General features: G+C 43.9%; 1 protein-coding gene across 1 annotated transcript in view; it reads left to right on the plus strand.

Annotated features, from left to right (window-relative positions):
- The window catches only part of foxn4 (forkhead box N4), a 45,964-nt gene extending 20,594 nt beyond the window's left edge, over positions 1–25,370 (plus strand). The window contains exons 3-10 of the mRNA XM_068055552.1: positions 10,324–10,496; positions 11,731–11,858; positions 12,841–12,951; positions 15,399–15,526; positions 18,227–18,323; positions 21,423–21,630; positions 21,838–22,230; positions 24,711–25,370. Of these exons, the coding sequence (XP_067911653.1) occupies positions 10,324–10,496; positions 11,731–11,858; positions 12,841–12,951; positions 15,399–15,526; positions 18,227–18,323; positions 21,423–21,630; positions 21,838–22,230; positions 24,711–24,958 (1,486 nt within the window). The 3' untranslated portion in view covers positions 24,959–25,370. The remainder of the gene's footprint in view (positions 1–10,323; positions 10,497–11,730; positions 11,859–12,840; positions 12,952–15,398; positions 15,527–18,226; positions 18,324–21,422; positions 21,631–21,837; positions 22,231–24,710) is intronic.
- The last annotated feature ends 1,508 nt before the right edge of the window (positions 25,371–26,878 follow it).

Below are 26,878 nucleotides of genomic sequence, written 5' to 3' on the forward strand. Positions count from 1 at the left end.
CACAGTGGCGCACTGGTTAGCACCGCAGCCTCACAGCTCCAGCGACCTGGGTTCGGTTCTGGGTACTGCCTGTGCGGAGTTTGCAAGTTCTCCCTATGACAGCGTCGGCTTCCACCAGGTGCTCTGCTTTCCTCCCACAGCCAAAGACTTGCAGATTGATAGGTAAATTGGCTATTGTAAATTGCCCCTAGTGTAGGTAGGTGGTAGGAGAATGGTGGGGATGTGGTAGGGAATATGGGATTAAATGTAGGATTAGTATAAATGGGTGGTTGTTGGTCGGCACAGACTCGGTGGGCCAAAGGGCCTGTTTCAGTGCTGTATCTCTCTATGACTGTATGACCACCACCTGCAAGTTCCCCTTCAAGCCACACACCATCCTGACTTGGAAATATTTTGCTGTCGCTTCACTGTCACTGGGTCAAAATCCTGGAACTCACTTACTAACAGTATCCCTATCCCCCAAGGACTGCAGCAGTTCAGGAAGACAGCTCACCACAACCTCCTCAAGGGCAGTTAGGGATGGGAAGCAAATGCTGCCTTTACAGCAATGCCCACATTCCATGAAAGAATAACAAAGGGTTAATCTGTGGTGTTTCATTTCAGTGATGTATGCCAGGGCAAAGCATTTGCTTTGTGTTTTTTTATATTGCAGTTCACTGGTTCACTTAATCAGGTTAGGCATGTGACCCTGGATATACGAATGGATGATCTCACACCTGCACCTCCACATCCTCCAATAACACTTTCTAACATTTGTGTGTTAGCTATGGTTCAGTCGGTAGCTCTCTCCTCTCTGAGGCAGATAGTTGTGGGTTCAGGTCTGACTCTAGGACTTGAGTACAAAAAAAGGCTCATGCTCATTATTGCACTGTCGGAGGTAGAAGCCTGCTCAGGGCGGGAAAAAGGAACCCGACCGAACCACAGCAGACCCCGGCCCGAGTCCCTCCGATTTAGCCCTGGGCCTGACCCGAACCCGACCCCTGACCATCCCTTTACTTACCTTCCGACTCGGTACCTCCACGAAGCTGCAGCACATGCGTGATGATGTCACAGTGACATCTCTCACTCACTGCGCAGACTCAGTTTCGTCCCGGACTCCCAGCTCAGGTAATTTCAATATTTACCAGCAGAGCACTTACCGTGTGTGTCCGACCCGACCAGACCCGACCCGAGCCCGAAAGCCAGACCCTGCAGATGGACCCGACCCGACCTGAACCCGACACATGTTGTCGGAGGTGCTGCCTTTCAGGTGAGATGCCTAACTGAGGCTCCATCTGCCCTCTCAGGTGGATGTAAAAGATCCCATGGCACTGTTTTGAAGAAGTGCAGGAGAGTTCTCCCTGGTGTCCTGATCAATAGTTATCCCTCAACACAAAAACAGAATGGTTGGTCATTATCACATTGCTGTTTGTACAAATTCTTTGGCCTCCTTATCTCGAGAGACAATAGATTAGCGCCTGGAGGTGGTCAGTGGTTTGTGAAGCAGCACCTGGAGTGGCTATAAAGGCCAATTCTAGAGTGACAGGCTCTTCCACAGGTGCTGCAGAGAAGTTTGTTTGTCGGCGCTGTTGCACAGTTGGCTCTCCCCTTGCGCCTCTGTCTTTTTTCCTGCCAACTACTAAGTCTCTTCGACTCGCCACACTTTAGCCCCGCCTTTATGGCTGCCCGCCAGCTCTGGCGGACGCTGGCAACTGACTCCCACGACTTGTGATCAATGTCACGGGATTTCATGTCGCGTTTGCAGACGTCTTTAAAGCGGAGACATGGACGGCCGGTGGGTCTGATACCAGTGGCGAGCTCGCTGGACAATGTGTCTTTGGGGATCCTGCCATCTTCCATGCGGCTCACATGGCCAAGCCATCTCAAGCGCCGCTGACTCAGTAGTGTGTATAAGCTGGGGATGTTGGCCGCCTCAAGGACTTCTGTGTTGGAGATACGGTCCTGCCACCTGATGCCAAGTATTCTCCGGAGGCAGCTAAGATGGAATGAATTGAGACGTCGCTCTTGGCTGACATACGTTGTCCAGGCCTCGCTGCCATAGAGCAAGGTACTGAGGACACAGGCCTGATACTCTTGGACTTTTGTGTTCCGTGTCAGTGCGCCATTTTCCCACACTCTCTTGGCCAGTCTGGACATAGCAGTGGAAGCCTTTCCCCATGCGCTTATTGATTTCTGCATCTAGAGACAGGTTACTGGTGATAGTTGAGCATAGGTAGTGAACTCTTGAACCACTTCCAGAGCGTGGTCGCCAATATTGAAGGATGGAGCATTTCTGACGTCCTGCCCCATGATGTTCGTTTTCTTGAGGCTGATGGTTAGGCCAAATTCATTGCAGGCAGCCGCAAACCTGTCGATGAGGCTCTGCAGGCACTCTTTAGTGTGAGATGTTAAAGCAGCATCGTCAGCAAAGAGGAGTTCTCTGATGAGGACTTTCCGTACTTTGGACTTCGCTCTAAGACGGGCAAGGTTGAACAACCTGCCCCCTGATCTTGTGTGGAGGAAAATTCCTTCTTCTGAAGACTTGAATGCATGTGAAAGCAGCAGGGAGAAGAAAATCCCAAAAAGTGTGGGTGCGAGAACACAGCCCTGTTTCACACCACTCAGGATAGGAAAGGGCTCTGATGAGGAGCCACCATGTTGAATTGTGCCTTTCATATTGTACAAATTAGCTGCTGCATTTCCTACACTACAGCAATGACTACACTTCAGGAGTACTTCATTAACCGTAAAGTACTTTGGAATGTCCAGTGGTGATGCAAGGCGCTATATAACTGCAAACCTTTTTTTCAGCTGTCAACTCAGGGCTCAGAGTTTCTTCATGAACAATGGGCAGCTTTCTTCAGCTTGGTAGATGGTCCTAAACGGGGCAGTTTGCAACATTCCAGAAACATTGATGTTCTAGACATCCAAGTATGGTGCTGTGTGCCAGAGTACTTGAGACAAACTGTTTAATTCAGGTCTTTGTGTCACCCTAGCAGCATGGTACAAAGTCCAGCACGAATCAGCACCTTCGGAATGAGGGGGCGGGGGGCTGGTAAAGATCAGAGTGAGAAAGGGATTCTGATTGGGGAGACTTTCCCTTTATAAAAGTAAAAGCAGATGCATATGATTTCTAGGCAACTAAGACTTGGATATTTAGGGGCTTTATGGATACCTGAGGATCGCACTCAGCTCCTTAATCACTCCTTGTCTCTCTTCACTATCGTACTCTGGAATTTTGTTATTGCTTCTTGAACATATCACCTTATGTTTTGAAGACAGAATATCAAGCACCAGTTCATTTACTACACCAATTGCAGAGAGTTTGAGAGATGCTAGATGTTCACTGTCCTTATTATACATCTCTGACCAAGGGAATGCTTTCAAACAGCAGAGTGTTTTGTTAAAGGAGACCTATAGCGTCAGAACAAAGTACAACCCAGATGAGTTTTAGTTAATGAGGTTATTCAGGGAGGACGAAAAGTGAAGATTTGGTGTTGAAGTTATGAATTCACTCTACTGCCCTCTGTCACATTTCTTCCTAAGTAACGCAAGGCAAGTTTCTTGAAGTTGACAGTGTGGGCAAATTATTGCAAATCCAATGCTTCCCATCTGCTAGCAGCCAGGAGGTGCCTGACAGGGGCCTGATGATGGTGATTTCACTCTTAATGCTTGTGGAACCCTATCTGATGCCCATTCTAACAGGTTATCTGTAGAGTGGATGCACTAGAATGAAATAAGTAAATGGTAGTCCATGGGAGTGGGTCAAATATTCAGAGACTGGCAAAAGCTATAGTGGAGACTGGGCAGAATAAGCCTATGGTGGACTCGAAGATGTAAATAGGTGAACATGCTGAAAGGGGGGGGGTTTCATTCACCTGTATATTTCAAGAGTGTATGGAAGCAGTAAAATCTGTAAAGACCATAGGAGGACATTTTGCAGTGAGGATGGAATAGGATGAGTAAGTTGTCAGCTTTCAAAATATAAGTGATTCCCCATATTCTGCATGTTTGACTCAAGAACCAATCTATTTTTTCAGTAGTCGTTTCTTCAGTAACACATTTCTTGATATGGACAAGCTGTTCTAATATGATTTCCCAGCCACAGCCACTGATTTACAGTGACCTTCTTGGCTTTTACCTTGTCCCTTTTAATCTGTCATTAATAACCCACAGCCATCAAAAGATGACGGAAAATTTCAGACGTGAGAGTGGTACTAAGCTAATGTGAAATGTGGCCAAAGTTGTCAACATTGGGCAAATATTGCTGTGAGGTTTTAAATCGCTAACCTCATACCTGATTATTCCACTTGCACCAAAAATATGAATGTCTGAAATGTGTTTGTCACATGGGCTGCATGGATTGGCTGGGTATCATTAAAATATTATCTTCTATCTATCTAAGCGCTGGCGGTTCTCTTTTTAAAAAGGAGCTTGCTATGGAAGCAAGGTTATCCCAGCACTCATAGCCGTATCCATACGGAGAGCTCTCTCATAAACTGTCTAGCTCATAGTTTTAACAGGAACTTTCATGACCTTAATGAACGCTTCCATAGCTGCACCTGTCTCTTGCATCCTCCCCAGGAACAGAAGGTGCCAGGAATTAACAGCTCAGCCCATAACTCATTGGAGATTGGGTGGGAGATGCCGATTTTTCACATGATGCGCCAGCAAAATGTGCAACAGAACCTCCATGAATTTCCTGAGAGGGTTTCTGCTTTCCCATTCCAGTTTAGATTGTGCTCCTCTGGCCACAATCCCTATTTATTTTATTAGGGAGCAAAGCCCCGAATGGAGGATCTCACTACGGTTGAAAAGTGGGAGAGAAGGTGACATTAACCTGGAAGTAGTGGCACCAACTTTGTATTTAAAAATCCTCATGATTTTTAGGAGGGAGGGAAAATTGACAAAGTGGAAGAGTTTTGAGTTCCTGGTAAAGAATGAGCTGTTAGGAGATGGTGTGATGAGCCCTGATTTCGATAGATTGAGGATGGAAAGAGGAAGAAGAGTATTGGAAGAGTAGGAGGAATAAGTGAAGAATGTTTTAGAGCAGCAGTGACCGTGGTGGTGTTGATGAATGGAGGTAAATGAGAAATTTTATTTGTATCTGGCTGAAAGGTTTAATTCCAAGAATGCTTTTCCCCACTTTACCCTCCCAGAATTCAGTTTATCCCGGAATCTCGATGATAAACACATTTGAACACATTTACAATGTAATGCATATGTCGTCTATGGTCTGCATATATCTACATATATATATTCTCAATTCATGTGGTGACAGCATTAGGAAGCCAGGTCAACTTTGGAAAATTGATGTCTCCACATTTCTGTGTCATCATTGCAGTTAAAATGTGGGTTTCATCAGCATTACTGAGGTCACTCAGACTCTAAAGACCCTGTAACTGGCAGAACGGCTTAGGGACAGCCCTGCATTTTAATCCTATTTGATCCATGTCCCCATTTTATCCTGTTGTGTCCTGATTTTCATCATGCTCATTTTAAACTGCCTCAAGTACTGTAAGAAATGACTCTCCAATGCACAGATTTCTCCCTGTAATGATGAGTCCCTGTATTCTTAACCTCACCACTCCACACCAGCAACTACAGCCACAATGTCGGGCAGGCGAAAGCACATTTTTAGCTACCTCAGGAGCCCTGTGCCAATAGCCCAGGATGATCCATCCTAGTGATGTTCCCTACGCATCTAACCTCTTCTCGGTAGCACTGCGATCAACATCAGTAACTCAGTGAAATGGGGGAGGAGGGAGGAGATCAAACCATTGTCCCAATATTAGTTGCACAATGCACCGATTCTCCAACTCATTTACTTGCTCCCTCTCCTCCTGCTGAAAGTCTCCCTGTCCGCACAGTCCTGCCTCCTCGATCCTAGAATGATTATTTCAGTTCCCTAATAATTGTCAAACTCAGCAACTCCTGGGTCACTTGAAGCTGTTGGCATAAGTTCACAGTGTTTTGCTCTATTACAAAGTAGAGGGTTTATTCACCATGTGATTGGCAAGTTCAAAAGAGCTTGTCGGTGTCAAGTATAGAAAACATTAAAAAAAAAATTCTGGCCAACCTTTTTGTTCACAATATTGATAGGGCAGAAATTAAAGTGCTAAAAAAGTTGGAATGACAATTCGAAGGAATGACTTTTAAAAAGGCACTGTCTGATGGAGGCAGTCATATCTTAAATAACATGTGGATGTAAGGTATTTAAATTGATTTCTCATTAAAGAGTTAACATTGGAGGTGTGACAGGGCACAGAATGAACCTGCTGCTGAACGGATTTCTCCCCCCTTCCTTTAAATAACCAGGCACTCTTCCAGCAGGTTAAGAATTCCGTTTGGAATTGTGAGTGAACCGTGCTGTTTGAAGGAATGATGTCTGTGGATGATGAGCACATGAGGTTTATTTTATAGCAGGAGATGTGTGCGATCAGCTCTGACCTCAGTACCCGTACAACCTAACATTTCTGTTGGTGGTGGGATGGGGAGGGAGGGAGGGAGGGAGGGTGGGAGGCGGAGGGAGAGTTGAATTGTATGGGTGGATTGGCAGAGCCTCAAGCGGCAGATGGCATTCTGTGTCTGTTAAGTGCCTGCTGTCATTTCCCCCCTTCAGATTAATGTAAAGTTTAAAAAACACAATTAAGGGGATAGTGAGAGACACAATAGACCCACGTGCCTCTGGTGAGACAGCCGTTTCCAGAGACAATGAGGCCATCAGCTTATCATACAAGAGCCAACTGTTACCCACGATACAGACCTGCCTGGCTTTCAAATCATTTCTCATTCTCTCTTGTTTTCTTATGATTTTAGCCAATCACAAAACGGAACAATGGTCACTTGACAGCTTCCCACCCACACGCTTTTTTTGGAACTGCATGGTTTAAAACTAACTGCCTGGTTTCTGTCACTATGGCAACCCTAATTTTATTGTTCTTTAAGTAGTAGGTGCGTTATTAATCACCGGGTGGCTGTAATTGGCTTTCTTTTGAATATTCAAACCGCTTCTTTTTCTGGACTTTAAAGGGGCAGTTTGTGCATTTTTTTTTCCTTTGCCACCTTCCTTCGCATCCCCTCCCCCTGCTCAACATGACAAGCTTTAAGGGGAGGTTTGATAGAGGTGTTTAAAATCACGATGATTAAATAATGAGAAACTGTTTCCAGTGGCTGAAGGGCCCATAAACAGAGGACATAGATTTAAGGTGATTGGCAAAAGAACCAGGCATGACATGAGGAAGCATTTTTTTTCTTAAAAGAGACTGAATTATTGTAGAAACATAGAAACATAGAAAATAGGAACAGGAGTAGGCCATTCAGCCCTTCGAGCCTGCTCTGCCATTCATTATGATCATGGCTGATCATCCAACTCAGTAACTTGTTCCTACTTTCGCTCCATACCCTTTGATCCCTTTCACCCCAAGAGCTATATCTAATTCCTTCTTGAAAACATACAACGTTTTGGCCTCAACTGCTTTCTGTGGTAGCGAATTCCACAGGCTCACCACTCTCTGGGGGAAGAAATTTCTCCTCATCTCAGTCTTGAAAGGTTTACCCTGTATCCTTAGACTATGGCCCCTGGTTCTGGACTCCCCCCACCATCGGGAACACCCTTCCTGCATCTACCCTGTCAAGTCCTGTTAGAATTTTATAGGTAATCTAGATCTAGAATGTACTGCCTGAAAGGACGGTGAAAGCAGATTCAATGCTAACCTTCAATGAGAGAATTGGATAAGTAACATGTAAGGGAAAAAAATACAGGGCCATGGGGAAAGAACAGGGGAGTGGGATTATTTGGATATTTCCACCAAAGAGACATGCACAATGGGCTGAATGGCCCCCTTCAATGTTGTACCATTTTAATAATCCAGTGTCCTCGAGACTTACCAGAGTAACTTGCTATTAGGTTTTGGGTGATTTCCCCCCCCCCCCTGTTGTCAGTGGAACCCACTTCCTCTAGTCACAGTGTCCAGTGAATCAACATCAGAAACAAGAACAGGAAGGTTTCCACTGGCTGCTATGTCTATAGTGGAGTCATAAATATATTGAAATATACTCTTGGGATGTAACTGTGCATACTTGCCGGGGTTTTCCATACTGACTACACAAGACTTTTGTATTGTGGGGATCCCAATAAACAAGAACATGGTTTATAAAGTGCCTTTAATGCAGTACAAAAGTCCCAAGGTGCTTCACAGGAGCGATTATCAAATAATTGACACGTAGCCGTGTGAGGAGATATTAAAACAGGTGACCAAAAGCTTAGTCGAAGTACGCTTTGAGGAACATCATAAACAGGAAAGAGAGGTAGAGGGACACAGAGGTTTAAGGAGGGAATTTCACGGTTTAGGGCCTAGGCAGCTTTAAGGCATGGTTGCCAATGATGGTGCGATGAAAACTGGGAGCTAAGCAGAAATTAAGACTGTGTGCCAAATACAGCCATGAAAAGCATAACAACCTTGTAATTGTTGCAGTCTGTTTCCCGCGAGCCTCTCCCAGGTATGGCAAAGGGCCAGGAATCATTTAAATAAAAGAATGTACATTGTTGCTTTACACAAAAATTGTACTTTGAAAACCAAACGTGGGAATCATACATCTCCGAGATTCTGTTTTTGACTCAATGTCCAGTGTTGACTGGGTGGCACTGTACAGGAGACCAATAGAACATCCTCCACTTTCTGTGTGGCAACTTGATGATTTTGGGCTTGCAATCAAATTTTGGGCATTGGGTAACAGAATGGGCGGGGGCTGAGCAGAACCAGCGACATCCCCCACAGAGAAGGGGAATGAGGGAATATCATTTCAGGATTAAGAATCATTCTCTTGAGCAAAACTGGTGCAAGACACAGCTCAGAGCCACATCGTACACGTCCTCTCGAATGGTCCGTGATATAGTACAGGAGCTTAAAAATAATTAGTTTAGTTTAGAGATACAGCACTGAAACAGGCCCTTCGGCCCACCGAGTCTGTGCCGACCATCAACCACCCATTTATACTAATCCTACACTAATCCCATATTCCTACCACATCCCCACCTGTCCCTATATTTCCCTACCACCTACCTATACTAGGGGCAATTTATAATGGCCAATTTACCTACCAACCTGCAAGTCTTTTGGCTTGTGGGAGGAAACCGGAGCACCCGGAGAAAACCCACGCAGACACAGGGAGAACTTGCAAGCTCCACACAGGCAGTACCCAGAACTGAACCCGGGTCGCTGGAGCTGTGAGGCTGCGGTGCTAACCACTGCGCCACTGTGCCGCCCCCATTATGTTATCTTTCTAAAAATTGATCCAAAATTGTGATGTAGATAAATTAAGCCTTTTAATTTGGTGTGGTGGCACATTAAAGAGTCATAAAAAATATTCAATGAGTTTTTATGCCATTTGATCGTAAAACAGTGAAAAATCAAATTGCATGAAAATGTGGCTTTACTTCACTTGACATCAGTGGCAGCTTGTCTTCTCGCCAATCTTCCCCTTCCCTCCTTCCACAAATCTATAAGCTTAGGATGGGAATTGGGGTTGAAGGGGCTGAAGTAGGTGGTGACCTGTTCACAAGCACCATCTCAGATTCTGAAGTTGCATTATGCCTTGGCAGTACTGTACTCCCTGTCACTGGAATGTGAATTGACGTATCAACAGATGATGTCTTTTCTGATTACTTTTGTTCTGTTTCCTTCACCTTGATAAACCTGCAGCCTCCACTCCGTGCCTCCTGATAGTGACGCTACTGGAATGGGCAATTTGCCAGGTGGAGGGAATCGGCCAGTGTTCTGCTGCTGCCCAATGCAGCATCACTGAGCTTTTACATAATGCATCATGCTGCTGCTGCATTATCCCCGCGACTTACATTTTGCGTGGTGCTCCTGGTGTGAGGGACCAGCCTCGAAGCTTGACAGCTGGTGGACCAGGATCAGAAGAGAAAAGGAAGATGTGTTTGGGTGGGGCCAGAAGGCACGGTCAAAGAGGAGGGTTTTTAAAAGGGTTTTTCAAAAGAAGGGAGGAAAGCGACAAGTCAGTGGGAGCTCCACTGTGTTCCAAGGAACAGCTACTAATGGTGGCGTGGTTTCCACAGAAAATAACGAGTATCCAAGCAGTGGAGCGTGCTCGTAGGACCCTTATATTCGACCATTTGGTAGTAGACCAGTCTCTAAGGATGAGTGAGTGTGACCAGTATTTTAATATATCAAACTATGTTGATGTAAAGTGATAACTGATAGTCCCATGGGAGCACTGGCAGAATAAATAGGCCTTTGTGTGGTTTGATGCAACACACTGGCACACAGCAGTCAAAGGCAGCTTGTATCCTCACTAAAAGTCACATCTCTCTGCCTCCAGACCCAGCCTCTTGACCCCTGACCCTTCCCAGCTGAGCGAGGATGACCTCCCAAGTGACCTGCAGTCCTTGTCTTGGCTGACATCTGTTGATGTCCCCCGTTTACAACAGATGGCAACAGGTCGAATGGACTTTAACCTGAGCGCCCAGAATCCAACATTGACAACGCAAACAGGTAACGCTGAAGCAGCAACAACAACTTGTATTTATGTAGCATCTTTAACATAATAAAACATCCCAAGGTGCTGAGAAGCAGTTCTGGTTAGATGTATAACAAAGAGTCTGTTTCAGGTGGGGACAGAATCCAATGCTTTCGCTATATGTTTAATACAGTTAGAGATTGGAGAGAGACTTTACTTAACTGTTTTGTCAGCAGGTAAGTGAACTACCTCATGCAACACTGAGCCAGCTGGAGCAGAACGGTTCATGGCTTGATCGCTGGCCTGTGTGGGGTTTCCCCTCTCAGCCAGGGACTTGTGATTAGCCTGAGAACCCCTAGTTTCGCTTACAGAGGGAGAAATTAGTCAGAGTTCCCACTCTCATTTGCTATCCAGTGGCTGAATTTGGGTGGATATTGGACAAGGAGAGGATAGGGCTCAATCTTGATACCTCTTACAATAGTTTGCATTTAGGATGTGCCTTCAAAATGATAAGAGATTTGCAACCAGTCAACCATCTCTACTGAAACTATAATTCCCCCTCCTCCATCAGTTTCTGCTCCTCCAGAAGGTGTTCTCTGGCCGATAGGTTGACAACTAGATCTGTTTCCAGGTCTCTGTTGAGCCATGCCTTGTTCTGGCCACTTGGAGGGTATACAAAAGCAGTTTCAGATTTTTGTGCAAGCTATCTGGTGAAGAAGTGAGTAAAAGCTGGATATCTTTCCTCACTGCCAAAGCCAAGATTAGGAGGAGTGGCCTGTTCAATCCTTTAGCTTCACATGAGGTAATATAAAATTCACATACTCCTCTTGTTGTCAACTGCACTTGTACCAGTGTGCTGCTTGTCCCCTCTATCTGGTGCACATGAACTCTATGGTATGATTCCAGGTGCAGGAAGGTTCCTGGTATTGGGTGGGCTGTCATGGAAAATCACACCAAGACTGTCTGAGAAGCAGAGGGAAATGTTGCAATCCTCACCCACTGCACAGTGAGTTACTAGAGACAGTTATACAGAATTGGCAATAGGTTTCCTACCAGTTGTCTAAGGTGCAAGACAGTAGGGGTGTGAGTTGATGTGCAAGAGGACGACTAAAAGTCATGAGAAAAATGTTAGTAAAGTTTTAAATCTGGTGAAAATTCAGGTCTAATGGAAGCTGATATTATTGTGGATTGTTCTTGTGTTTCACCAATTTGAATTTCAGTCTCTGAGTAGATGGTTAGTTGTTTAACACCTCTCTTTGGTTCCCTAAGGCCTAGTTCTCCATGATATGTCTAACAATATGACTCCAACTTCAGTACAAGGGGCCATGATCCAGGTTCAAGCAACCATGCAGCATGGAATTATGGGAATGAACACCATGACAACCCATGGACAAAATGTAAGCTTATTCAATTTGTTCTTGTTCATGTTAAAATAACCACGCACAGCAATGATCAAATGGGTCGGTGAATTGTATTGACTTTTTTTTATATAAAAGGTGCGGCCAGACAAATATTATTCTCGGTGTAACAGTTTGACTTCAATTTCTTACTGAGGTGGAGGTCTAGACTTAGATGATGGTGCATGCTACAAATATAGTCTAACGATTCTTAAAAACATAAGAATTTTTAGCAACAGGAAAAGTATTTGGACCCAAAAAGGCAATTTTTTTGATAGATGTACAGCACTTGCCCATCTCCTCACTGAACACCTGATCCTTTCTTAAGAAAGACGTCTAATTGCCTATTTGAAATCAATTATACTGTCCACTGGTATTCCCAGATAACATACTTCACAGTCCTACTACTTTTAGAATGAAACTATTCCACCTGACTTCTCACTCCTAACCACAAACTTTAACTTGTATCTAATTATAAACTTATGGGAACACTGGGATATTTTCACTCAGGATTTCCCACAGGCAGAATCCATTGGCAACTTTACAAGTTGTGATTTTTTTAAACCTATAGGTTAGTGAGGTGCTACTATATGGGGACTGATTGGAGATTTCATCACATGACCTCTCAACTCCAACCTCCCTATTGAGGGAAACAGTTTTATTTCCCATCTCCAATATTTTTATAACTAATAAACATACATGTTTGAAGAAAATGCAAAAGCTACATAATTGGTTGTTAAATGTGGTTTTCTTTCCAACTGAAAGTTAGAAAGGAAAAGTTAACTATTTAGGAAGGGTCAAGGCCTCAAATCTGGTTTTCAGTCCCATTCTTGTGTTTTGAGGTAAATGGGTGTAGTTTTATGTACAATATTAACAAATTGCAATGCAACAAAATTGTTTCATCTGACAAAAAAATTCCCAGGAGTTTCAATAATTGGAAATGAACTTCATTAATGAGAACTTTTTCCCCATCTCTGCTTAGATTCCCCAGTACTCTGTGGCAGGACAGCATTCCTCTGGGTTTCAGACGCAACAGTCCCTGTACCAAGCTCACTCTCAGCAGCTGTACAGCCTATCACAACCTGGCCAGCAGGTACAATATTGTTTCTTGTTGCCCCTCACAATACAGTGAACCTTTATGAACTCTCAGAAATCGGTTATCTTACTTTGGGCCTAGTTATTACCCTAGCCCAGGGGTCTGCAACCTTTTTTACCTGAAGAGTCTTTAAAAAAAAATTGCCCCAAATAAAAACTATTGGGAACCGCAAGAAAAAAAAATTGGCATCGAAACTAAATACTTTGGCAAGTTGCCAAGTGTCTCTCGTAAAATGCATAATTTGCATATATAATAAAATACATGTTGAATTTATGTATCAATAGGAAAAAAATTAAAATTGACCGAACTGAATTATTGCGTTTTTTTCCCCTTTTTTTCCCTATATCGTCAGTAAAGTCATCTTTAAAACAAACTTTAACGTAAGATGTGTAGAATTAAGACAATTTTTTTGGCTATTGATTCTCCTGTTATAAATAAAGCTTCTAATAGCACATTCAGAATAATTTATCTTCTAAGCTATATTACAAACAATAATGGACACAATCAGAAAAGCTGTTTCTTGAAGCGCAAACATTATCTATAATCGGTGTAGCTATACCATGGTGTGTCCTCAGTACCTTGCTCTACGGCAGCGAGGCCTGAACAATGTATGTCAGCCAAGAGCGACATCTCAACGCTTTCTATCTTCGCTGTCTCTGGAGAATCCTTGGCATCAGGTGGCATGACCGTATCTCCAACGCAGAAGTCCTCAAGGCAGCCAACATCCCCAGCATATACACCCGACTGAGCCAGCGGTACTTGAGATGTGAGCCGCATGGAAGATGGCAGGATCCCCAAAGACACATTGTACAGCGAGCTTGTCACTGGTATCAGGCCCACCGGCCGTCCATGTCTCCGCTTTAAAGACATCTGCAAACATGACATGAGGTCCTGTGACATTGACCACAAGTCGTGGGAGTCATTTGCCACTGATCGCCAGAGCTGGTGGACAGCTATAAAGGCGGGGCTAAAGAGTGGTGAGTCGAAGAGACTTAGCAGTTGGCAGGAAAAGAGACAGAAGTGTAAGGAGAGAGCCAACTGTGTAACAGCCCCGACAACCAATTTTATCTGCAGCACCTGTGGAAGAGTCTGTCACTCCAGAATTGGCCTTTATAGCCACTCCAGGCGCTGCTTCACAATCCACTGACCACCTCTAGGCGCTTAACCATTGTCTCTCGAGACAAGGAGGCCAAAGAAGAAGAAGAAGCTCTACCACCCAAACAGGTTTATTTAGAGAATCATGATGTCTTTGGCTACAATAATCATTTGAAACCATAAAATGTAGCTTAATGATAATAAAATAACAATAAAAATACTGCTCTTACTTTTCCTGAATTAACTATTTTTAGGCTTTTTTCATGTTAGAGCGATCCAATTGGATAAAGATTGGGAGCCGCAAATGAAATGTTAAAGAGTTGCATGCGGCTTCGGAGCCGCAGGTTGCAGACCCCTGTCCTAACCTGTTGGATGTTGCCTCGAGGAGAAGTCAAGTAGATAAATTAAACGTGTGATGGGGAATATGATTGTACAGTTCAGCTCCTTTCCAATATTTTTTGCTCATGCTGAACGCATTAAGCTCGCTACCAAAGCTCGCAGACCCTATGAACTGAAATGTACTTGAAGTGTGTCAGATAACAGCCCAGAATGTCCTTGTTGCACCCTCCAGTGGCCTCTAGAGGGAGTTACACGTGTGTTTCCTGGGTCTGCTTATTTGCATTGTGTTGGTGCAGGCATTGATGTAAACCACTGAAATAAGCCTGGACCCAACTAACAACATGTGCAATTTACAACTAGTAAAGTACCAACTGATTGAAAGCAGGCTTGCAGCCAAGTTGATGTCACACACAGTATGCAGTGGTTTCACGCGGAGTCAGTGAGGATGTTATTTTTCTGCATTGTGCAATCTCCCATCGCACACAGACTTTTCAGGAACAGCTGTTTGTGTTGAAATCAGCTGCATGTTTCTGCTGCTGTCCATGCACAGGGAAAATCCAGTGAGAATTGTGCTGTGCTAAGCAGTATTTTTCAGGCTGAGCAGAGTAAACTGGAATTAAAAACTGCATTTGCTTAAAAAAGGACTTTTACAGTGAAGCCTGCTTGTCTTGTCTGTTTTCTGCAGTACAGTTCCCAAAATTCTATTCTTCCCCCCCCCCTTTTTAAAACAGTCTATATTATTTTAAATCATTAGCATGTAACACATCACTTCAAGCAGCACCTGGGCATGTGGCCAATGTGCAGGCTCTTGACTAATGCTGCCTGACCACTAAAAAGTGAGCAGAAAAGTAAGCCTGGCATTAGTTTGCCCTATTTCAAATCCACCCCCACCCCGCCTTTCTATACAGGCGGGAGAAGAAACTAATAAGCTGAAGTGTTACTGCCATATTTGATAGCTATTTTTCGTTTTTTCTGTAGTTTGACTTTGTCTATGTGCTCCCTTTCTCCAGTGTTCTCCTGGCAATATATACAGCCCATCTTACCACGCACAGTCTCAGTATGCACAGCCCCGACTTGCTCCCCACAATGACCAGGACCTCCAACCCAAGACCTACCCCAAACCCATCTATTCTTACAGGTATGTAATGTTGCCACATCGAACCCCACTTATGGTATAAGGATGAAAGCAAAATACTGCAGATGCTGGAAATCTGAAATAAAAACAAGAAATGTTCTGAAGAAGGGTCACTGACCTGAAACATTAACTCTGCTTCTCTCTCCACAGATGCTGCCAGACTTGCTGATTATTTCCAGCATTTCTTGTTTTTATATGGTATAAGGATGTTGCTTTTAATAAAATCAACAGATTTGTAATCGAAGATGATGAAAAAGCTCCTTTTAATTCATAGTAGTCACAGACCTGAGATAATCAAAAGTGATGTTTGCAACTACTAAATCTTCACCCCATTTGATAACTGAATACAGAAATGATAAGACTAATAGAATTAGAGTAACTGAACACCCTGATTTTCAGCTGATCAGAGAGAGCCAGTATGGATTTGTAAAGGGTAGGTCACGCTTGACAAACTTGATAAAATTTTTGGAAGAGATGACTGAAGTAATTGACAGAGGAATGTCTATGCAAGTTATTTTAATGGACTCCCAGAAAGCATTTGATAGAATCCCTTTTAAGAGACTGCTAGCTAAAGTTGAAGCCCATGGAATTGAAAGCAAATTATTGGCCTGGTTAAGGAGTTGGCTGAGTGGCAGGAGACAGTGGGTGAGATTTTTATTTAATTGAGAGGGTGGGATCGGAGTGGATGGTCACTTAAACCCACCCCTCAGGTCAGTGTGCTGTTTTCCCGATGCAAAATTGGCAGGCTCCAAGTTTAAATGGCTCCACTGAGAGCCGGAAGAGGCAACCTGAATGGCCAGTTAAGCCATTTAACGAGCTTGTTGTCAGCTTGTTAAGGGCCAGTTTTACATTTTTATTCAGAGGCACAGGATCCTTGCAGGGTATGAACCATGACAGGGAGGAGGAAGCACAAACAAAGTGGGAGGCCACTCAAAATCCTGGGACAACAACAAGAGGCACCATCAAAGAGGGAAGGTTCAGAAGAGGCCCTCAAGCACAGGCAACTAGCTCCACAGAGTCAGAATTATCTGCCTCATTTCCTCACTCTTGACAAGGGCATCTTGGGAGGGGGTGGCTTTAGCGAAGTTGGACAGGTCATTCTGATTAAGGGCCTCACGGGTTCATGCGACGGGGGGTTCAGTAAGACTGCACATTTCAATAGTAAGGAAGGAAGGTCATAAAAGAAATGAGATTAAGCTACTCCAAGATAGGGTCAACTAGCAATGAGAAGCAGCATCTCCAGGAGTAGAGACAGATTCATGGCATGGTATAGCATACAAGTTTACGGGCCAAATGCTGGAAAATGGGATTAGAATAGATAGGTGCTTCATGGCCGGCACAGACACAATGGGCCGAAGGGCCCTTTTCTGAGCTGTATAACTCTATACTCTAGATGGCACTAGGACCTAGGGGAGAACAATGCCTGGTGATACTCTCAATGGCTTTATGAAGGAGAACTGTATCGTTTTTTTTCTGTCCTTCTCCCCTTTCCATAAGTTGGGATGGGAAAGAAATAATAGGAAAGTGACAGTTTGAATGGCTCACAAAGATGACCAGCCTGAATTTCTTGCTATAAAAAGATACAAATGAGTATCATAGGGGTTAAATTTGCTGTCTTTTTATTTTCACCCCACCCAAATCACCAATCATCAGTGAGCCATTGGACCAGCAGGTCTAAACCATTGTTTCAACAGGGAAACATTCTGAGATGGCCACACAAAAGTAGACATGCTTCCTCTGGCATGACTTACATACAAAGAGATGACAATGGGGAAAATGAGAAACACAAAGATTGGAAGTCTGAGGTATAACGAGAAAATGATGCAGCATGTTAATGAGTGTCTGAATGCGAAGAGAGTGGTTAGCATTTCATATATAGACCTTCACTGGCAAGTCCAGAGTAATGTATCCAGTTTCAGATTGAGCAGAGCCAGTTGTGACTAAACAAGTTGTGATGAGATATACATATGGCTTCTTGGAAAGTAACAAAATCCACCCTGCTAGTCCCACCCCCAGAGACAGTGTGTCACCAGATAGCCAGGTCTGGAGTAGTACTGAGAGATCAGCTTACGTCATCTCTGCTGAAAGGAAGCAGAATGGAAGGTGGAGGAAACAGCTTGGTCCAAGCTGTTACCTAACCCGTCAAATCAAAAAGCAAGTTTAACCAATCTGCTCAGTAGGGTGACATATAAAGTGTTGGGTGAAACGGTGATGTAGCACACGGCTCCTTCACTTTCTGGACTTGAGTTTGGATTGGTTCAGATCAATTGGATGAAACATACCTCATTTTTTTCTAGTTGGAAGAGTCCTGTACAAAATGAATTTGGAGCTGTCTCAAATCAGTTTCCAGTGGCCCACTGCCCACATCACACAACTGGTCATAGTTTGACATGAGTTGGCAGTCTTTACTTAGAGAACTGACAAGGAGGACAGCTTTGGGAATTGAAAATGTGATACTGGTACAGCAGAGGATGCTCGAATGAGGTTAATGTGTTGGGGCAGAGTAGAGGGTGCCTTCCTCTGCATATAGCTGTGCTTTAGCTAACCTGGGAAAGATTGCTACTGATTTTGGGTGACCAGAATGATAAAGGGTCCTTGCAACAGCATCTGCAATAGGACAAAAATTCCGGGGAAAACCCACAAAGAACAAGACTTTAAAGTATTCCAAACTCAAATCCATTCTTGCATTTCTTTAACTGACAGCTGTCTGATTGCCATGGCACTGAAGAACAGCAAGACAGGCAGCCTCCCAGTGAGTGAGATCTACAGCTTCATGAAGGAACACTTCCCCTACTTCAAGGTAGGAGACTGGTGAAAGATACAGAATTGTCTCATATAGTTCAATAGGCCAGGAAAGTATTTGTCACAATTGTTAGCAGGCAATTTGGTATCTTTGGTCACAGAAGGTACACAAGATTATTCTGGGGTGACTGTTTTTTCCAGATTTTCTCTCCCTCACAGGAATCCATCTGACCTCTGCCTGAAATACCTGGCCAGGGAATTGCAACCAAGAACCTTGGTTCTGGCATTCCATGGCTCTATTCATTGGAATACCATCATGCACCAACCTGCTGCCTTTACAAAACGTGACCTTTAATCTGATGGCACCTGGCTTGAAATAGCACGGTTTCCCCTCCATCATAATCTTGCAGCTTTTGAGATTTCATGGTGGTCTGAGGCTGCTAGCAAAAGCGGCTTGAGTTAAACCAGAATACTGTATTACAAAGTATTGCTTTAACAGATCACGGAAGGGTATATCCTATCCAACAACAATAACTTGTATTTATATAGTGTCTTTAACATAATAAAATACCCCAAGGCATTTCACAGGAGCATCAAAAAACAAAATCTGACACTGAACCATATAAGGAGATACTGGGGCAGATGCTTGGTCAAAGGGTGACACAGTGACACAGTGGTTAGCACCACAGCCTCACAGCTCCAGCAACCCAGGTTCGGTTCTGGGTACTGCCTGTGCGGAGTTTGCAAGTTCTCCCTGTGACCTGCGTGGGTTTCCTCCCGCATGCCCAAGACTTGCGGGTTGATAGGTAAATTGGCAATTGTAAATTGCCCCTAGTGTAGGTAGGTTGTAGGAGAATTGAAGGAAGGTAGGGATGTGAGAGGGAAATGGGATGAATGTAGGATTAGTATAAATGGGTGGTTGATGGTCAGCACTGACTCAGTGGGCCGAAGGGCCTGTTTCAGTGCTGTATCTCTCTGTGACTATGTAGGTTTTAAGGAGTCCCTTAAAGGAGGAAAGAGAGGTTAAGGAGGAAATTTGAGAGTTTAGGGCTGAAGCAGTTGAAAGCATGGCCATCAATGGTAGAGAGATTAAAAACTGGGGATGTTCAAGAAGCCAGAACTGGAGGAGCACAGATATCTCAGAGGGTTGTGGGCTGGAGCAGGTTATAGCGATAGGGAGGGGCAAGGCCATGGAGGGATTTGAAAACCAGGATGAGAATTTTAAAATTGAGGCATTGCTTAACAGGGAGCCAATGTAGGTTGACGAGCACAGGAATGATGGGCCAACAGTGATGGATTGAGAGATGTGGCATTGAGGTAGAGCTGAGTGTCGTCAGTGTACATGTGGAAACTGACGTGTTTGCGAGTGGTGTCGCCGAGGGGCAGCATGTAGATGAGAAATAGGAGAGGACCAAGGATAGATTCTTGGGGGAATCCAGAGGTAATTGTTTAGGAGTGAAAAAAGAAACTATTGCAGATGATTCTTTGGCTAGGATTAGCTAGATAAGAATTGAACTAGATGAGTGCAGTCCCACCCAGCTGGACAACTGTGGCGAGGCATTGGAGGAGGCTGGTGCAGTCAACTGTGTCAAAGACTGCAAACAGGTTGAAATGGATGAGGAGGGATAGTTTAACTTTGTCATGGTCACTTAGGATGCAGTTTGTGACTTTGATAAGAGCTGTTTCAGTACTGTAGCAGGGATGGAAACCTAATTGGGCAGATTCAAACATGGAGTTCTGGGAAATACTGCATGGATTTGGGAAGCGACATGTTCAAGGGGACAGAAGAGAGATCTGTTAACAGTATCAGGTAACATGAGAGCCAGGAACGAAAGTTGGATGGTTCGCAGTTTAGTGGGAATAGGGTGGATAGATCATGAATGGGTCTCATGACAAGATGGAAAGGGCATGAGGGGAGATAGGAGAGAAACTAGTTTAGGGCTAGGGCTGGGGGGAGCCTTAGAGGAAGTTTGGCCCAGTGGGCTAGAGGAAGGGCGGGATCTGGAGGTGACAGCTGATCAGATGGTCTGAATCTGAGTGACAAAGAAGTCTGTGAGCTCCTTGCACTTGTTCGAGGTGAGGGTGGAGGAGACAAGGGAGAGGGGTTTGAGAAGATGGTTTGCAATGCTTCTTTGTCCTATCTCAAATGTTTTCACTTGGGAAGTCTGATTATTAATGAGTCACAAATACTGCAGGTGGAAGGAAAACCAACACCTTCAACTGCTGCTGTTACAAAGCTGAATTTCACCAGAAGAAAACAGAAGTCTATAGTGAGGAAAACAGGGCAGAGAATTCTGTTGATAAGTAGCCAACATCTATGGTCAATAGATTGGATAGAAAGTTCCCCTTTAAAGGAAGTAAGTATATTTCATTATTGATGTGGCACAGTAGTTTGGTAGAAGACAAATTTGCACCAATGCTTTCTCATATAGTGAGTTCTCAATCGCAGCAGTGCCATCAGGAACAGATGCAAAAGCAGAGCCTTCACAGAGGAGAAAGAGACTGGCAACAGAGTCATCTAAACTTGTTCTTCTGCACCTTCTGTTAAATGGAATATTGGCCTTACAGGCAGTCGCTTACTCATTCTCAAGGTCAAGGAATAGTGTGCACAATGGGAGGAGATTTACAGTGTTAGGGAAAATAAAAGTCAGTTTACAATGGTGGGAGAGAGACCTCTGGTATCTGGGTTGAATCCAGGCTAGACAGTTGGGATGAATGTTTTCTGCTTCTCTGCTGGTGGCAACAGTGGTCGAAACTCTACTCCTCATGAACATGGGTCTATACTCCCAACAATACCTTTAATGTGCCACCAAATTGGCAATTCACTCAGCAAGAAGACTTTTCATGGTTGGTGTTGAGGTGCGGAGTGAAGGGAGCTTTACAATGCATCTCACTGTGCCACATTGACCATGTGCTGACTGTGGTGGCTGAAACAGGAAGGATCTCATTCATTAGCCAACATTCTTCGCTTAATCAGCATGACCATTTATTAAAATTTAAAGATTTTGAGAAAGACTAAGAAAACTGGAAACACATTGATAACATAAACCCGGCACCATCCATGCCAACATAATTTGAGGTTTGGCTTTTGGTATGGAAAGGGGCCTTTAAGTTCTGAATTTCTTTTTTTTGAAAGGGCTTTGTATCTCTGTTTCAGACTGCTCCGGATGGCTGGAAGAACTCTGTTAGGCACAACCTCTCCCTGAACAAGTGCTTTGAGAAGGTGGAGAACAAACTGAGTGGTTCATCTCGGAAAGGGTGCCTTTGGGCTCTTAACCCAGCCAAGATCGAAAAGATGGAGGAGGAGATGCAGAAATGGAAGCGCAAGGATCTTGGCGCGATTCGAAGGAGCATGGCAAACCCAGGTAATGGTCAGTAGTATCGAATATAGAGGGAGATAACATTTCCTTAGCAAACCACTGCACCTCAAGCAGATATTGATGGTGCTGTGGCACCATATCCCAGCATATGTCAATACCTTCAGAAGATGTGAGGGATGATTATTAATAGCTGTCCATTTACTCAAGGTTCCCAGAAATTTAGACCTCACCATTACCTCTTTCTCATTACAGATGAACTGGACAAATTGATATCTGATCGGCCAGAAAACTGCAGGAGGCCGTCAAAATATTCTGAGAGAACAATCCACATGGCAACGCAGGTGACAACCACACAAGGAAGCATCTCGATGCCACATCTCCCCCATCAGTCTGTTGCCACCCTCTCCTTGCACCCCCTGCCTTTGCATCACCAGATCCAGCAGCAACAGCAGCAGGCGCGGATTACCCCCGACTCGCCAGCACCAGCTCAGACCCCGCCTCTCCACGCAATGCCGGATATTAGCCACAGTCCTTTGTCACACCACGGAGCCAGCAGGGCTGCTTCCGATCTATTCTGCGTGACAACAGATATGAGCACAGACGTCGATGCCCTGGACCCGACCATCATGGACTTTGCATTGCATGGTGAGTGACCACTGCAGAGAAAACAATGTGGTGAAGGATTGTGTAAATGCAAGTATGATATTTCCCCGTCACTGTCTCTCACCGGTAAAAATAAAGTTTGTAATTACACAAATGTCAAAGTACCACTTGCAGCACAGTGCTTCAATTAAATCATGAAGACAGTTAACAAATGGGAACAAACACCCTCTGTTCCATCTCCCGTTAAATCCTTTGGTGTTGATCACTGTACACTGGAAAATTGACTTTGCTGGGGAAGGGAATTTGCTTATCAAAGCAATGACTGTTGGTGCTAGGGGATAGATACTTCCTCATTTCAGGGAATCTACTTACATATCAGGAACAGGAGTCACCTTGCTCCAACATAATAGGGGCTCCCCTACTGTGCCATTTTCCACAACAGACATCCTGTGGGCCTGAGTGAGATTGCAAATCTAGTGCCCAATCAGAAATAGTTTTGTGCAGCGGCCTCACGCAGCAGAGGCTGACCAGACTCATTTTCAAAGCCTTTCATCCTCTCAGACAAGACTGCGTGAGGCCAAAGGTTGGCATGCACCATCCCCTCTTAATTTAGAAAAACATTTTGTATATGCATAGAGTAATAGTTTATTTGGGTATTGTCTTTCATATTTCTGAAATAAACTCTTATGCACTGTTGCTGGTATGACAATTGGCATTTTTTCCCACCACTTCACCGTGCAGGTGTGTGATTATAAAAACAGAACTACATACTTGAAATAGCACACATCTAGAATGAGGGATTTTTATTGTTGGGGAATTCCCACTCCAGGGGGGGTGGAATTATATGCTCTCCCCGCATCAGATTTGGAGGTGGGGAGAGCATATAATCAGGCGGGATGGTGGCGGGGGAAACCCCGCCTTCACCCAAATTAAGTCCAAGGCGGGAAGGCTTGTGAACGGCGTTCCAGCCCTCCCACCAATTGAGGTCCTTAAGTGGGCAATTAATGCCTATTTAAGAGCCTCATCCCACCACTACCTGAATTAGCCCAGTGGAGGGCGGGCCTGTCGCTGCATGGGGAGCACGTCAAGCAAACCCGTGTGGGCTACTTCCCAGCTCTGGTGGCAGAGGGGATCCCTTGTTAAAAGGCACAGTGCCTGAACGAGGGTCCCGGCATCAGGAACAGGGTTGGGGTTGGCAGGGCCCGCTGACAGCCACCACCCTGCCCTTGCTGCCGATGCCGACCTCCCTACACCCCCTCCACTGCGACCCCCAACCCTGCCTCTGATTGGCCGGCAGCTGTCAGCAGGCAGGCCATCCGCTGCTGGGGTCCTTGATCACAGGAAGGCCCGCTGCTGTCTACTTAAGTGCCTAATTGGCACGATCCAGTAGGCCTTCCCCAGAGGAGGTGTCGTGGGGCTCTGGCTGCCACTTTTGCTGATTTTCAAGACGAACACCCGGCCCAAGTCACACGCCACCCTGACCTGGAACCCACTGTTACTGGGTTAAAATCCTGGAACTCGCTCCCTAACAGCACCTGTGGATGTACCTACACCACATGGGCAATTAGGGATAGACAATAAATGCTGGCCTTGCCAGCGTCACTCAGATCCCACGAATGAATTAAAAAAAGTGCTGATGCCCGGCTATCAATATTACTCGAAATAGAAAATGGAGACCTTCTTAATCCCATTGGAGGCCTAGGCTTTCGTAGGTTTTGCCTGCTGACATTGAGGCTCCACTTAAACTAAGCTGAGCTGATTCTCTGTCTTTTAATCGCCAGTGGTGGATCTCAAGCCTCCATTGGGTGTTTGTTTAAAATGCTAAAAGGGGTAAATAGGGGAAAACAGCAGATAGTTTGAAGGTCTGTGTCACACTACACTCCCATTCGTGGGCAGAAGTCACATTTGCACCTCAATCAGTCCAATTTCAAATTCCTAAAACAGCAATTCTGTGAAGTGAGAAACGCCTATCAAAGAAAAACAGAAACTGAATTCATCAGATCGCTCATAATGATTAATCAAAAAATTACGTTTGCCATTTTTACTTTCGCGACTTAAACCAACATTCAAAACAAGGTTTCCTGATTATTAATCAAAACATGATTAAAGTTATGATAAAAATTTAACCTTTCCCTCTTTGAGTACTGTTCTCATTACAAGTACCTCCAGTCAGAAGCCTGGACTTGCAGTTGATATATTTCCCAGAGCTGTCACTCTCGAGAACTGAAAGGAGTTTATGCTCCAATTCCCAGGAAGCTGCAGTCTGAGCACCTGCTTTGTCATTTCTCAGCAAGCATTAGTGTGATCCTGTCAGTGTCCTCTGCAACAGAATTTGAGTTTGCTTTCATAATTGATTTTGTAAATGAACTGAAGGATGAATTTTGAAAAGATTGAACATTTGTTTATTTGCTCTTTCCTTCTGAAAAATGGGAACTTCATTCAAAAACAATAAGTATAATAATTGAAGTGTTAAGTCAAAGCTAAAACCTTTCACTTTCAACAAATCTTCTCTCCTTTAACAGGAAATCTGTGGGAAGAAATGAAAGATGAGAGTTTCAACCTGGACACACTTGGTGCGTTTAGCACATCCCCACTCCGTCTCTCGGACTCTCCTCTTGGAACAGTGGGCCTCACTCCTGTGTCCAGTGGAAGCGAGAATTCATTCTCTGACCTGCAGGTTACTGGTTTGTACACTACCTATGCCAGCCTGGAGAACGTTCCAGCACAATACCTGAACACGCAAGGGAATAAACCAATAGCACTGCAATAAGGAAAAGTTGCTCTGATCTGCCAGGAACTATTGATAAGGCACTGTTATGAACGTAAATGATATGTTAATGCACTGAGGACTAAATACATAACATCATAAGACTGAGTTCCCATGCTAATTCTTAAGACACGGGCATGTGTAACTCTCTCACAAGGCTGTATTTTTCAACGGACTCGGTTATCTTAACTCTTTCAGCCTTTGAAAAAGATCTTCCACTCCATGCTGTCTGGAAGATCCAGGAAACTAAATGCAGCCTATATGTGGAACAGGACTAAAAGTTGAATATGAAAACTGCATTACTTTTAATTGACACAACTTAAAAAGATCCAGACTCTTCTCATTATATAAAAAAAGTAGACTTTTGTAAATAAAAGAAAAGAATTGATTGACTGGAATGTAAAAGCACTGAGGTGAGACGGAAGAACAAAAAAAAATGTTTTTAAAAGAAACCTCCTATCAAGTTAAAATTGTAAATTGTTTGGATTTAGCATTGTTTCCCTCTCAATGACAGCATATTACTATTCAGCCTATAACAAAGCAATACTGTACTTGTCGGTGATGTCCAGTTTGGTTGAAGAATAATGCCCATACTGATAAACAGTCAATGTGCATATAAATCCACTTTAGCCTTTTGACCAAATTTAAAATCCAGAGGGTCCAAGCAGACTTAGGAAAGCGTCGAAACAGAAAAGATCCATCAAGCTGCTTATTCCATAGTCCATTTCAAAACTGAAGACATGGAGTACTGCCCAGCCTGTTAACATTCTGGATGATAATTTGCAACAGACCACAACACAAAACCTATTTTTTGATGAATTTTCATGGTCAAGTTTTGAATTACTTGGGCTAATAAAGATCTTGAAAAGATTCACAGCAAGATTTTGTCTCCTTGTGGAAGAACAAGCCCAGGGGAAGAGCAAAAGAAAGAACCCAAATGACAATTAGCATCCTTCCGTCAACTAGCGACCCAGTGAAATCTTGACCAATCAAATCTTTAGAATCATTAATGCGGATACTGGTTGTAGTAACATCACCTTTAATTTGCATACGTTGGACAACCATCCAGTCGATGTCCAAGCGTTGTGTTTTACCATTCCGAATTGGATATTCTACTGCAACAAAGTCCTACAAGGAACACGGGCACAAATTTTAAGAGACATGATTGCTTCTATAGTTGATTAACATATGTACTTTGGAGGAAGAGAACTGCTTACCCAGGACTCTGAATGGATGCAAAACAGAAACAAATTTGACTGCACATAATTGCAATTCATTAATGGCCTGAAACTCAACTTAAACAATTCTTAGTAGATCCTAGAAATGTGAATTTTTTTTGCTTTGTAAGTGTTCTGTGCATTGTGATAGCTCGGTACAGTGGAATGTGTTGGTGCTGTTGTGATAGGCAGTATTACTGTTTGTATATTTGTTTTATTTATATTTATTGTCTTAAGGATAAGTGAGAACCTGTTTCATTTGAACCAAGCACTGTTTACAAGAATATTTCTGAAAGATACAGTGTTTCCACTTGTTGGCTGGTTATTTTAAAAAGCTGTTTTTCTAAGGTTTAGATTGATCAATGTTATTTACTCAACCCTTGAAGCATCACTGGTGAGTCATTTACAACTCTGGCTGTATTGATAGAAACTTAAGTCTTTCTGTCTTTACATCAGATTGTTGCGATCAGGCTCAGTCCATTATTACATGGGCCACTGATCGAGGGAATTGACAATATTGAGAATCAGTGGGATGCTCAGTATGCGAGTTCCTTAAGGGGAAGGCACAGTTTAATGTCTTTTCACTAGGGCTCTGATAGACTATTGATTAGGGCTGCTATGGGAAACTTCAATCAGCATCAATACTTTGCATATGTGAAATATCTCTCTGAAGTAGCTTCATGAGGTACTCACAAGGAATGAATGC

Source organism: Heterodontus francisci, chromosome 23 (assembly GCF_036365525.1).
Source record: "Heterodontus francisci isolate sHetFra1 chromosome 23, sHetFra1.hap1, whole genome shotgun sequence".
NCBI lineage: Eukaryota > Metazoa > Chordata > Chondrichthyes > Heterodontiformes > Heterodontidae > Heterodontus > Heterodontus francisci.